We start from the raw sequence: 13,805 nt of genomic DNA, 5'->3' as shown, positions 1-13,805 counted from the left end.
TTCGGGTGTTGCAAACTTTGGATGATTTGCTATTTTTACTGGACAGTCCGATTTTGAGATGAGATCATTATAGAAGTTGTACACGAAATAAATAAAACAGAGGAATAACGGGTGAATCTTATATGAAGAATTGAGATTATACTCTACAAAATTACTGTGGTGTATATAAGTGTTTTAGATTGAATCGCACTTATAAATAAAGAAGTTTCACTTCAACAATTAAGTATTTACCGCTATTTTACGAAAAACAATAAAGGATATAATATAAGAAGTCGAGCGACAAGACCGAACTGGTTTGATACCCCCGCCGTCCGCGCATTGGGTCGCTTGCTGACTAGGCCCGTAGTGTGGCCAGAACGCGCGGATAGGAGAGTTTGAAAACTACGCGCGCTGGCTCGCTCATTACCGTCGCACTAGGCTTCCGCCATAGTCATTTCAATGTGGACGCAAAGGCGCGTTTCATACGTTTGATATTTCGCGCCCGCCGTCGCAACCGCGCTAGGCTCGCAGTGTGGACTAAGGAATCTTTGTGCAATTCAGACCTAATTTGAACTGGTTTGTACTTAGATACGATCATTGTTTAATTAGCGACGTGATACAGTTCGCAAAATAACGTTTTGCGTTGGTGAGATAATGTATATATACCTGATTGTGTTCAATCACGGAACGGCGTGATTTGACGTTGTTTATGATGACAGTTTATTCCTACTTTCTATGATTGTGAAATGGAACGTAATGTCTCCTAAGGTTTTTTTTATATATTAAACTTATTCATACTAGATCGATGTACATCCATACTTAATATTATAAATGCGAAAGTAACTCTGTCTGTCTGTCTGTTACTCAATCACGCCTAAACTACTGAACCAATTTGCATGAAATTTAGTATGGAGATATTTTGATACCCGAGAAAGGACATAGGCTACCTTTTATTGCGAAAAATGTACCACGGGCGAAGCCGGGGCAGACCTCTAGTACAAAATAAATTGTAACTCAATTCAAGTATTATATTTTGATATAATTTCTAAACGTTATATTTCACGAACGTTCGTCCAATGCCAGTTTGTTACGCCCAGCTGTCGTAACTCATAAGTGTTCACAAAAATTTCCCAGTCATCAATCTAACTTTCATTACTGCGCTTCGTCTATCGCAGCCACATAAATTGCATCGTAGATTGCTTCGCTAGACTTTCGCGATGTTGCATAACCGCTTTTCATTGGACTGGGACGCTCGCACCCCGGAGCATCGGTCGTTGACACCTATGTGGTCTAGATAGAAAATGCCTACAGAATTGCTTAGGAAAATCTAAGGCTAGGAACAAATCGTTTTACTTTTGATGTATATATTTACAGCTGCATATCACACTTTCGATAGATAAGTGTCATTAAAATAAGAAAGTTATTAAGTTTTTTATTATATGATCTATCGATTACATAACACAGCGTGTATTCTGTTAACATAGAATCTCTATCGTCGCGGCGACACGTATAGAAGATAGAAGTAGTGGTGTCATCAAAAATCGTATCGGCACGTGTTACGTACGCGTAACAAGTTAAAACGGAACGCAAGCGGAAGTGATGCAACGAACGCGTTTCGGCGCGCATCTGTGTAAACATGGCGCGCTTTTCTGAATGGCATGATGGCGGCGTTTCCCGCGCTCGCCGGCCGACGACCCCGCGCGCGGTCACCGCCCGCGGGGATAGTCGAGTGAAAGTAATTCGCGAACCGCATGCGACTCATGCTCGCCTGGTACCTACCTACGCGAGAGTTGTATAGATTTATCGTTACGTAGCTCCGCGACAATTAGCTTGGATTACGTTCGAACCTGTTTTTCAAATAAACGTCGTTAATTTTACCGTCTAGTGCCGATTTTTATCATTTGTCCGGTAAGTGGATTCTAGCGCAGAACCACACGGAATAATCGCAAGTGCATTTCGTCTCTTAAATGATTTAAATTCCTAAGACTAAGTATGTATGTTCTATGTAGGTATGTTTGTAGCGTATGGCATTTTATTTTTTGTAAGATATCCGATGTACCTGTATTATTTTTAACGTGTACATGTGCATTAAGGGGTCACGCGGAGGTCTTTGACTGGTCAAACGCGGATATTTGGCAAACATTTGTACGTACATAATATACCGAGAGAAATAATAAAATGTTTTAATTACGTTAGACTTTACGACTTAGAACTAGCTGGTAGTAAAATAAAACTAAGTCTGTTGGTTTCGAAAATTGAAACATGAAATGTTATTTTGATTGATTTTATTGTTGCATGCGGCTTTTTTCACCCTGAATAAGAAATTTGGTTGCAGTTCAAAATGTATCAATTTTTTCGCTGTTCTCTTCTCTTGACTACGGTAAAGAGCAAAAAAAATCCGTATAAACGCATTTTTAATAGTAGTAGAACAAGAGTAGAACAGTATCAAGTAGCGTAGGATGAATTTCTTGTATTACTATTTAAATAGGAACAGAACTTTTTGTCCCATTTTCAGTTTAAAATGTAGATGTAGGTAGGTATTTATATAGTTTTCATCTTTGGTTTTTATCGTAGGTAGATGTGTAATTCTGTGTATTTAATTTTTTCAATTTGTAGTTACATTTTACATATTGTATAAATTACTTTATTTCTTATGAATAATGTAATTCGATACTAAAATGTATGTATATTAATTGTAGAATACTAGCTTTTATATCTATAATTTATTGTCTCATTATTTTTGAATAAAAAAAAAACATAATATCACAAATATTTGTGAAACGTCTGAAACGTCTTTATTTTTAGTAATCAAACGTCAAGTAAAATAATACTAAAACCACAGACTAAAACAAAACAATACGCTGTTATTAACTTAATAATGTTATATATTTTATCGTAATTTACTTGCATATTATATGCAATTTTCTCGTCAAATACGAGTTATTACCATCGTTCGTACAAAAACAATGTGGATTATTAGCAATTATCTAAAACAGATATAAAAACGTTGACGTTTAAAGCCAGCATTGTATAAACATTACACTATTTATTAAGACGCTATACATCGCTGGTTATGTTCACAATTTTGAGGCGTGTGGTTAACAAAACGAGTAATGTATAACGTGTATTGTTTAGAGTTCATGAAAGGTTTGCTGTACGATTCCAGTCATTGCTCCCTCGAACAATAAACACCTGTGGAAATATAATTGATAGAAAGTTATTTACGTCAATGTGTAATTGAAGCTTGTAATTTTTCTATTCGAGTATTAGGTGGTTTGGTTGATGCTCGATTTTATTGTAACGAATTGTTAGAAATATAATAAATATATATACATATTTGTATCTTTACGATTATATAGTAAATACTAGCTTTCCGTCCGTGGCTTCGCCCGCATTGTCTTAACCTTAAGTCTAATAAATTATATACTAAAACCTTCCTCTTAGACAACTCTATCCATAAAAAAAACGTATCAAAATCCGTTGCGTAGTTTTAAAGATTTAAGCATACATAGTGACATAGGGACAAAGAAAGCGACTTTGTTTTATACTATGTATAGTAAATATTAAAATGTCGCTACATTGTGTACGTGAATTTAATTAAAAACAAGAGAATTAGAGAACATTGATTTTTTTGTTAATATTTTTTGTGAATGTTTTATAATTATTATTTTTTAAATTAAAATTCCAATCTTAAGAACTTTATTTACTCAAATAATTATAATTAATTTGCTCAAATACATATATCTTGATTAAAAATTGGTTGTCGTTTCGAAAATTTTATTTTATACTTGTTGTTATATTTATACAGCACCGAATCGAATTCAAAATTCGTGACCTTAGACCTCATGTTTTCTTAGTGAAAGTTTATGGCAATATGGATTATGTGCGAATTTAAATTTGTTCAAATATGTTATATTACGTAAGAGGACCTCCCAGGTGGAGGACAAATGTCAGAGAAACTTGAGACCTATGCACCTTCACTATCTATGCAAGTGATTTATTGATTTTAAAGTATGGGAAATATAATTATTTAAAAATGTTTACATTATACATAGTATGAAAATTTTCAAAATCGATTTTCTTTAGGGGCGAGTAGGTGATTAGCCTTCTGTGTCCTGCCAGTCGACATTTTTTTCTTCGTCTCCCGGGAATCGAACCCAGGACCCTCGGTCATGCGTCAACCTATCATGGAGACGGTCGAGATTTTGTATATGTAATGGATAGAATAGATTGTAATAATTTGTTAAAATCTTACCATATTTATATTCTAATTGACTTTTAGTTAACTTTTGACTCTTAACTTTTAATTAATCATCAAACATGCGAACAATCATAGAAAAAAAAAGCAAAAAATAGAAAATTCTAACTGCACCATACTAAAAGTAACTTTATTTGCAGATGTCATGCCGGTAAAGAAAGAGAGGAGGTACGTGAATGTCCTCTCTCGATTGGAGACAGCGCGCGGCCCTCTGGGCGCCTTGAAGGACTGTGTGGATCAACGGTTGAGGGTCAAGGTAGGGTTTTCATAGTAAGATACCTACATTTTTACCTATGGAAGTATTTTCAGAAGAGTGAGCTTTTGGAGCTGTCTGTGCTGCTGATTGACCATTTGCCTTAGCTTTTTAAGTTCAGATACGTATAGAACATAACTAGAAAATATACCAAATCTTTTTCAAAATAATATACCTAAATAATGTACCTGATAAATTAGGTAATTATTAACTATTCCTAAACTAATAGGCCAGTTTCGTTTAGGTAAATAACAGTTATGTGTAAGAGAGAGTAAGTGTAAGATAAAGTAAATAAATCAGTTTGGAGTATAACAATGGCATGCCTTGTCTTTAAGAACTGTCAAATGGAGGTAAATAAGAGTAAAAGTAACTCGTAAAACTGAATAAAAAGATTTAGAAACGCAGCGGCTTGCACGCATTCTGTTCTATGGAAAATTCGTGCTGTAATAATAAATGCGAAAGTATTTTTGTTTGTTACGTTGTCGCGTCTAAATTGTTGCGTCAATTGAAATGATGTTTTCAGGTTTTCTTTTATCAGTGTAGCTGACTCGAACTTGTCTTCACGCATATTATCAAATCCGATGAGTTTAAGTAGACGTTAAGTTTTCGCATTTTCTCAATATTTAGGCGCCAATTTCTTAAGTTTTTCTTTCATAAGATCCTTTTGTACACATTCTGCGACCAAGGGAAATAGGAACATATTTTTAATCATAGAGATATTGTGCAATTTGAAAACTGCATGTTTTAACGGTTTTTTGTTGTTTTGGTTGTAAAATTTAGACATAACTTCTTTCTCTAGGAACAAGGAAGCGAAGCGAATTTTACTAGGTCCATATACATTTTTACACTATTAAAAACATGACTAAAACAAGGTTTGTAGCCGGTGTCATAACTATGTACTGCATCCTTTGTGACTCGCTGGCTGGTTTCCAACGCGGAAGGCGAGATATGCCCGCGCCAAAATAGATGCAGCGGACCTTATGGATTTTGTGGAAGTCGTTAAACCTAACCTATATAGCGCTTCCTGCTGGGGAATAGATTTTATGTGCGGATGGTCTAGTAGTTCTGTAGGTCTGTGGAGAGATGCTGTTAGGTTTTGCAGTCTTAGTATTTGAGAGGTGTGTATATCGATGGTGCTTGCAATGTCAAAGTGACACATAGGATAGCGTTAACCGCTCACCAGGAAAAAATATCTAGCGTTTTGTTTCTTCTGAGAAAGTGTGAAATGGTTTATTCGATTTTGATGAATTTTAGTAGTTACAAAATATAATCTCATTGAAGTGTTACGTTTTATTGCGAAGTAATTTTGTTTAGCCTGCTAAAAATTAGGAATTCTTTAGGACATATAATTAATATAATTCGATTAATAAGTGTCGTTACATTCGTCTTGATTACAATAATATTGGAAAAAATATTCGATCAATGATTTTATTTTGTGATCGCGTACAAAATGAAATATTTAGAGGTTCGATCCAAATTGTAATTTTCGTATTTCTCCCCGCCGTTGTTTTTTTTTTATACTTGTAATCTAAAGAAAAATTACGTTTTAGACAGTCAAGTGCGATCGCACCCACAGTGAGTCATGGAAAGTGGTCTAGGAAGAGCCTTGCGAACTGCTAGCTCGGCGCACGCGCAGTTTCTATTCATGGAAGCTTGCAATAAATATGATTGCAGGCGGTTTTCCTTCAATGCCTGCAGCTAAATGTTATTTATTATACATTATGGGGTGTAAAGTAGTTTTGAATTGTGAAATTTGCGGGTAGATGAGAATTACTTGCGATTTTTTTACTAAGACGCTTTTTATTAGTAAAAGTTGATACATATTTTCCAAAGTAAAGGAAACTGTAAAATAACACAAAGTATCTATCAAAAGCATGTTCATTGTTCAAGAAAGGTGTTAGGTTAGCAGATAAAGGTAGGTATGGATTTATAGAGCGTTGTCTCTGTCGCACTTATTAATTAGTCACTTGCAGTTTCGATTGTTAGACAAAGATGGTCATATAATGTAGAATTAGATCGAGTATTTTTCACTGTCTGTAGTAACATAGCAATATTGAATGTGAGATTTTATGTCTGTACAGTGTACGTTACTCTGTCGCGACTAAATAGCTGAACAGTTTTTGATGAAAATCGATACGATGCTAGCTTATACCAATATAATCATAAAAACCAGTATTATGGTAAAAAAGAAGTGTTTTCAATTGGTATTATTTATATTTATATTTTTTATCTGGAATGATTCAAAATATCACATAAAATATTAAATAATACAATGTTATTGTAATCGACAATGTTTATAAATATGTTTAACAATATAAACGGTTATACGAATCGGCCTTGCAGGCTATTTAAGCATTTTGTTTAATTTTGTGTTTGTAATTTGTTTTTTAAGTGCACTTTACGTGTTGCCTTGAATAATAATTCAATGATACTGTGTTAGGAAATACGCGATTGTTATAGAAATTAGTTATTTATGTTTGTACACGAATACGTTAAAAACTCTCTTTGTTCGTGTTTAATTGGCTATTTTTATACGCACTTCGTAGTGGGCGTTTTTTAATGTTTACAGTATATATAAAACTTTAAAATTATTAATTATGCAAACAAGTTTTTGAAATGAAACTTCTTTAGGCACTTCGTTGAAAGTAAAATTTCAACGTCACATCATGGAGTAAGGCGACGATTTTGGTACTTATCTTTTTATTTCATGTTATATTAGCTAACATATATTACGATGTTTATATACGATGACGTTACACATATTATGACGAATAAATACGATGTTACAATTAGTGCGTAGTAAGCCTTATTTTACTACGTCGAAGATTAATTTTTTATACAAATATTTTGTGTTTCTGTTTGTTATATCATGAATTCATATATTCTATTTGTTTAATGCTTCAAATAAACTAAACGAATACAAACGTTAAAAAGGTGTGTGCCAAGCACGCGTGTCAGAAGTGAAACTTTGTCAAGATTCAAAGATACTAAAATCGTCGCTCTACTCCACACGTGACGGTATTGCCATGACGCGACCTTGAAATTTTAAAAGCGCCTAAAGAAGTTTCACTTCAAAAATATATCAAAATGTCACTATTATGAACGTGAAACAATACAAGCGATGAAAGTCTAGAGCTTTCGATAAACAAAGAGAAAGGGACAATGAATGCGCTTAATTCAGTCTGAAGCCAGTTTTCTCGAGCCCGTGGAGATAGTGGCCGCCATTAGCCTAGGCTCTGGATGTTGATGTGATTTACAAGTACGTCGATTGATAATAGATGGTATGGTCCCGATTAGTGGAGAAATGGTTCTATATTTTTGTGGCCAAATTGGCAGAATTTATTATGAATGCAAGTCTCTGGGGTCTTTCTCGCGTTTGACAGATTTGGATGAATTTTAATTGATCATAGATGGAATCTAAGGACAGTTCAGCTTATGTTACTTTTAGTCACAATATTAAAACTAGGGTAATATGGAAAAAAGGGCTATTTCGTTATCTATTAATGTGAGCAAAGCCGTGGGCGGAAAGCTAACTAAAATTAAAACTCGTGTATTGTTTTTTACACAACTAAAATAACACAGAATCAGAAAATTCAGCCGGAATATTTTAAGAAAATCACATATGCTCTTAAAATATTTTCGATATGTAATACTGTAGGGCCTACAGGTTGGTTAAATTTATACAGTGTCTGCCCCCGAAGGCCGGCGAGCGTCGCAGACGCATTGCTTGGCGTTACGCAGCATGCGTGGTGCGCGTGTGTACCGTGCGCAAAAAAATATGGGCGATTTTTGCAAAAAAAAAAAGCGTTTTGGAATGGTAGTGAAGATATAATATTGCGTCGTAATATGTAATTGAAATTAGGTATGAAATTTTTTTACGTGCGTAAAAATTGTAGTAATGCTGTCCATTGGACGTGTAAGAGAAGGTAGATTATAGATATTCATCCGTAGAACCTTCAAGAATGTTTAAACTTTTTTTTTGTTGGCTCTACAAAATTACTGTAATAATAAAGTAACAAGTTATCACCTTAATACTGACCTATTATATTGTAAACAAACACAAACGTCATTTGTTATAGTTATGCTAAACGTGTACAATAAAACTATCTAATTAACATGACCTTACACAACTGTAAATGGAAACTGAATACCTTCGTAATTGCCGTACATTTTAAAAAATACATTTTCTTGTTCATTGTGTTTCGAAAGGAAGTTATATTATAAGTTTAAACTGCAGTTAAATATGCAAATTATTTATATTATAAGTATCAGTTTTCAACTACCTATACATTGCCATCAATCTAATATAGAATTAAATATGTATTTTTATTGCCTCCAAATATTGAGAAAACACGAATTACAAGGTCACGACCATTGTACATAACATTATATAATAATTGATATACCACTCGCTGTGTTCTGCTGACCGTACATCGGGACCTTGCTGTGATGTCAGTTATCTCACGGCCATTTTCCTTAGCGTGTGTGCGTGTGTGCGTGCGCGTGTGTGCACACTAGGGCCGAGTAGGGACGGGCAGTACTTCCTAGTTGTTTTAATCCGTTTATCGATCATTAGTTTCGGAGCCGTTCGCCTTGATGTCCAATACGTTTTCAATAGATTGTCGATCAAGTGTCTAACCCTGAATTTGTTTTGTTTGCTCGTCGGATACACTGCGCTGTGTTGGTACGTCGCATGCGGTTCAAACTAGCATTGATACACGGATGTTGGTAACAGCGGAGATAGAGACGGTAAACATGTCCTCGCTGGTCAATGGAAGATGTAAGCGATTTTTCAGTGAGGTCAGAGTTGGTCCAGTAACAACATAATGCTAAGGCATTTGTCTTCTCGATTCGGAAATTGGGTAAATTGAGGTATTTCAATGGAATACTAGATGCCCATATTGAGCCCGGTTGCACAAACGTAATGAAACTGGGGATATATCATTTGCCTTCTTATCAGGAAATGCGGGCGTGGTGTTACAATGACAATGTATTAAGGAAAATTTCAAAGAGCTCAGACATATTTTTCATCTGAAACTTCCATCGACACAGAAATGAAATGAATCTAAAAATGCTTCTCGCTACAGCGGTGTAGGTGAATAAAATTCTGAGGACCTTGGCCAATATTCGTATTTTATGCCTATTTTTCGTTGCCTATGTATTTATTCAGAGGTTCTCGTAATGGTCGTTTTTTTCTCCTGCGTTTTTGCAGCTGCTTTAAAGGCAGCTTACCCCGATTTACCAAAACAAGGTCGCCTACATTCGAATTGTGTTAAAAAAGCCTGGACAAGTTTTAAGGCTTCTTTCGATGCGTTGTTCAATGAGCCTAATGTATCATTTGTTACCGATTCTGAATTACAAATGAAGTGGTTTAATCTCTATTTGGAAATATACTGCGCAGTTAACAAAAATATACAGAAAATGAAACTTACAGCTCAATAAAAGCTCTCGAACGTTCATACAGGCAGGATCAACTATGTCCCGCCATCACCTGAAATAGATTAGCCATAATGTATTTCTTTACAATTTAAATATTTAACACAATAATACCGACATGCGTTACCTACATAATATGTGAACAGTCAACAACCCTTCGCGAGTCCGAATAAGAAGTAGATTCCGGTTTATTTTTATTTAAAATTTATCTACAAGGTTTTATGAATACGATAAATAGTAACTATAATAATCGTTTAGCACTCGGGTACTTTGAGTATGATGCATTCGGCCTCGCGGGTAAACAAACGCTAGATAGCGCTAGACAAAGACGAGGCGAGGTCATGAGCGTAGCCTTGTGCGGGTGCGCGCGCGCACGCTTCCGCCTGTCGACGCGCACGCGATCCACTCGCCCGCCGAACGTTGACATAAACGGACGTGCTTGTCACTAACTTTGTTAATTTGGTTCTGAAAATCTCTCGAATAATATGGATGAATAAATTTTGACTTCGTTGTTCTGATATCGTTTAACAATATATTTAATTTATATTCGTTGTTGAATACATGCAATGAATTGATAGTGTACAATGTAGCTTGAGAAACATAAATATGTATATTTTTGTATCGACTTTCAAGTCTTTATTGTTGAATAAATGAGTTGACAATTTTAAAAATCGCCTTGAAAATGCTGTCGTGAACATATAAAATATAGTGGGTAGATAACAATTAGTTGCTGCTGCCATATGTAAAGCGATGCGGGCTGTGTATCGTACTCGTACATAAATCATGAATGACGAGCTATTCAAATAATTTTCTACTTTGTATTATTGCGCTTTAATGTGCTTTGTTAATAATGTAATGAGGTTCAAAACGATATTTGAACAAATGCTGTCCCAGTTTTGGAAATAAATGTTTATAAAATTAATTTTACGTAAATGGAGGTAGTTTTTAAAAATTATGTGATGGCCATATTATGTACTTATGTACTATTTAAGTCTGACGGTGCCCGCGCTAGGTATGAGTTGATTGAGAATTAAATTTAAAATTGTGTTTAATGTTAATTAAGAGATGATCAATTCTCAGTTTTCAGGGATCTAATCAAGCTGAATATTCTTCTTAAAGGGACGACCTTTTTATTCAACAATCTGTAGATTTCGTTAATTCTTCCAGACATAAAATATTAATATATGAAATCTCAACACACGGAAATCGGCCGGATTCACCATACATGGCAATCCGTAGAGTTGGCATCGCAGGCCTCAATGCTGGTGTAAATGTCACAAGTGATCACTGTGTTGTTGCTGACCTCGCTGACATACGGGCACGGTGCGTGGATCGGATTATGCAATATAAGGAATATTGTTTAGCTGGTCACATTTTGGAGAAGCTATTGGGTACTTTTCGGTTGTTCATTGTAGTTGGTATTTGGTTGTTGGAAGTAGCTGTCTTCTGATCTTTTTTGGTTGCTTTATTGTATAATAATGTCTTTTTAGAAGGAATATTTCTTCGTTGCTGGGTTTTAGTTTTGGTTTGTTGACTTATAGTCTTCTATTTCCTTAATTCGATCTTGATTTTAAAAAGGTTATATATTAAATGTAATATAATTTTTGTATAATTTACATATAGGCATAATTTTACCACTATTTAATTGTTTAATTACGCAAATCTTTTCGGATCGAGGCTGGTTCTGCGTTGCATGGCGCGGCGGCCTCGTCGCCACGGTCGCTTCCTGCTGCCTTTTTGTAAACACCTTAATTGATTCACAATATACAATTATAATTGTTTGTTTTCATTTGCATCTTTCTTGTTAATCAGGAATAGCCTCGAATGGCTTGTTAACGTTATCGAGAAGTTTGGAGTTTGTACCTGTGGCCTTAAAAGAAGATTACCTGTGAAAAACCTTCGATCAGGTTCCATAGCTGTGTATTGTGTTTAATACCAATTATTTGAATAAGTATTGCGTCTTTATTGTTATTTAATTAATAGCTATGTAATAAGACCACTTAATATTATATTTTATGTAACGTTTTAATATTGTTCTGATCGTTTCTGCCACGATAATTTAAAGATCAACACGATCAGTCCCGTTTGCAGTTGCGTGCTAATTCACTCGATATTTTTTACTGAATTCCAAATTAGGTACAGTTGTAATCGTGCATTGAGCAAGGACACTAGGAAGCAGTTTACTGCATCGCAATATTTTTCTAGCGTTTACTTTATTGATTAATTGCTGGAACTGATGTTATGGGTCCAGCGTCACGAACAACGATAGCAATCGATACTGCGTCTAGAACCTTCAAATTTTTATAATTAATAGTCATGTAATTGCGTTTAGTGCGTGGAAGGTTCCTTACGAAAATCATCAAGGTCCTCGCATTGAACGTGTTACAATGAAGTTTTTTATGTTGTTATCCTAGTGGGTAAAGGTAGATGCATATCACGCAGATGCTGCTAGCCTTAAATTTTTGCAGTTCTTATCGTGTTATTAGTTATTACTATGGACCTTCTAGTTTACAGTCACTTAGGTGACGGTAGCTATTTATTGTAACCAGTAAGCATATAATTTATTTCTTACCTATTTATGTGTGTCTCGTTTCTATGCAATCGAGCTATCAAGCTTACATAAATCCAACAACGTAATCTTTATTAATATCACTGTTGGTAATTTATACACGACCCTACACAACACAGAAATATACTATCTGATTATTTACAGTTCAAAATCCAACTGTCAACACAATAAATCTATCGTGACCATCAAAATTATGTCCAATGTCAGATAAGCTCACGGTAAAAATTCCAGTCGCTGGCCTCACGGCGCTATGATATAAAACATTAGCATTGACCTTTACCCACTGAGTTAGGTCCGAGACCTTGTGCCTAGATTAGTTTTTGGGCCGTTGTTATCAGCCAGTCTCTGCGTCTAACGATAAAGGGCTCGCCCTTGCGACGAATTGTCTCTGAGGTCGCGCAATTCGGTTCCGGCTAGGTTTTTTCGGCCGATCTTTATGCACCACTGAAATTTCCGTGTCATTTCCTTCCTCATTGGTCTCGTAGTACAATTCAAAACAATTTAATTCGAAGGCTCTTTGTGAATCTGCATTTAATTGTGTAATTGCATCTGGAATTTTCCTGGTGATTATTATTAATTTTCGCGCTTCATTTGCCGCATTTCGGTGCCGTTTTAAGTATGTAAATGAGTTGCGCCAGGAAGCGATTACAAAGATGGCGCCTGATGGTAATGCCCGTAACAGTAAGTTCTTTATGACGTTGAGAAATTCTTATGAATCATCTTAAGGTTATGATCACAGTGGAATGGCGAGGTATATTACGCACTATATTTTAGCAAAGCTCAATATTAAACTTTTTTAAGTGGTGGTGGTAATAATTATTCATATCCCATGATAATTATTTTCTATATAAAATATTTACAAAATTGAAATATTTTTTGGTGATTAAGCAGCGATTCTTAAATAAGTCTAGTTGAATAAATAAATGTTCGAGTTTGAAAATAAATGAAAAATATAGAAGTACAAAATTGTATTCCATTTTATTATGACTATAAGGGAATGTTCATAATAACAATCCGATATTAAGTGTGTAATAAAAGTATAAATACCCATGAATTTATATCCTCTCCTTTTAAGTTGTTTAATAGAACTGAATAAAATGCACTTGTATCTGTGATATTTTATTATGTTCAAAAGGTATCACAAACATGTACTTTCTGAATCTTATATATAAAATTCTCGTGTCACAATGTTAGTCTGCATACTCCTCCGAAACGGGTGGACCGATTCTCATGAAATTTTCTGTGCATATCGGGTAAGTCTGAGAATCGGCCAACATCTATTTTTCATATGTACCACGGGCGAAGCCGGG

General features: G+C 35.0%; 2 protein-coding genes across 7 annotated transcripts in view; one reads left to right on the top strand and one right to left on the bottom strand.

Moving 5' to 3' along the window:
* The window catches only part of Eip74EF (Ecdysone-induced protein E74), a 169,739-nt gene that overhangs the window by 105,949 nt on the left and 49,985 nt on the right, over nucleotides 1–13,805 (bottom strand). For 4 of the 6 annotated variants that reach the window (XM_090118896.1, XM_090118889.1, XM_090118918.1 and 1 more), the window contains exon 3: nucleotides 9,923–9,981. The exons of the other annotated variants lie outside the window; for them this stretch is intronic. The gene's annotated coding sequence lies outside the window, so the exon portion shown is untranslated. The remainder of the gene's footprint in view (nucleotides 1–9,922; nucleotides 9,982–13,805) is intronic. 6 annotated transcript variants of the gene reach the window in all.
* The window catches only part of Lsm11 (U6 snRNA-associated Sm-like protein LSm11), a 34,803-nt gene that overhangs the window by 9,247 nt on the left and 11,751 nt on the right, over nucleotides 1–13,805 (top strand). The window contains exon 2 of the mRNA XM_090118947.1: nucleotides 4,378–4,493. Within this exon, the coding sequence (XP_089975073.1) occupies nucleotides 4,378–4,493 (116 nt within the window). The remainder of the gene's footprint in view (nucleotides 1–4,377; nucleotides 4,494–13,805) is intronic.

The sequence above is a fragment of the Colias eurytheme genome, chromosome 3 (genome assembly GCF_061535395.1).
Source record: "Colias eurytheme isolate Ceu_HAF_F1 chromosome 3, ilColEury1 Martin Lab GWU primary, whole genome shotgun sequence".
NCBI lineage: Eukaryota > Metazoa > Arthropoda > Insecta > Lepidoptera > Pieridae > Colias > Colias eurytheme.
The sequence above is the reverse complement of the archived record's forward strand: the minus strand, read 5'-3'. Positions and strand labels throughout refer to the sequence as shown.